The 671-nt window shown below is 49.5% G+C and overlaps 1 protein-coding gene across 1 annotated transcript in view; it reads left to right on the top strand.

Moving 5' to 3' along the window:
• Positions 1 to 671, top strand: part of GL218_09622 (Kinesin light chain) — a gene marked incomplete at both ends in the record, with an annotated part of 11,513 nt that extends 10,842 nt beyond the window's left edge. The window contains one exon of the mRNA XM_033586455.1: positions 9 to 671. Within this exon, the coding sequence (XP_033433754.1) occupies positions 9 to 671 (663 nt within the window). The remainder of the gene's footprint in view (positions 1 to 8) is intronic.

Genomic DNA, 671 nt, shown 5'->3' with positions numbered 1-671 from the left:
CCGTTCAGGGTTACGTCAAGGTCGTTGGAAGTGACCATTTATCGACTACAACTGCAGTGCTCAATCTTGGGGCTGTTTACAAGGACCAAGGAAAGCTGAAGGATGCAGCCAGGATGCTGAACTGGGGCCTTTCGGGCCTCGAGAAAGCGCATGGCATTGCTAATAAAAGGACTATAGAGACAGCAAAACAGCTCACCGCACTTTACATGAGAGAACGCAACTTAGGAGAGGCTCAAAGGGTATGCGCGAAGGCTTTAAACGGCTCTGAGACGACTCTTGGTAAATGTCATGAAGGAACCCTTGCTGCGGTTCTGGACATGGGAATCATACATAGAGACCAGGGCCAATTCAAAGAGTCCGAACAGATGCTTCAACGGGCCTTTGACGGGTACCAACAGACTAACCATAATCTGCTTCCCCTGGTTCTGAACGCCCTAGGCACTGTCCACGCCCTTCAAGGCAATTATGACAAAGCTGACGAGGAGTACGATTGGGCAACTGAGTGTCTAAACAAGAAGGAGGAGCGGGATGAGCTCCTAAATCTTATCGTGACGTACAATAAGGGAAATGTGCTTCAAGCTCACGGAAGGCTAGAAGAAGCGGAGAAACACTGCGAAAAAGCACTTGAGGGTTTCCAAAACTTCGCTGGCCACAGGCACTTGACAACAATG

This window comes from Daldinia childiae, assembly GCF_008694065.1.
Source record: "Daldinia childiae strain JS-1345 chromosome Unknown Scaffold62, whole genome shotgun sequence".
Classification (NCBI taxonomy): Eukaryota; Fungi; Ascomycota; class Sordariomycetes; order Xylariales; family Hypoxylaceae; genus Daldinia; species Daldinia childiae.
The sequence above is the reverse complement of the archived record's forward strand: the minus strand, read 5'-3'. Positions and strand labels throughout refer to the sequence as shown.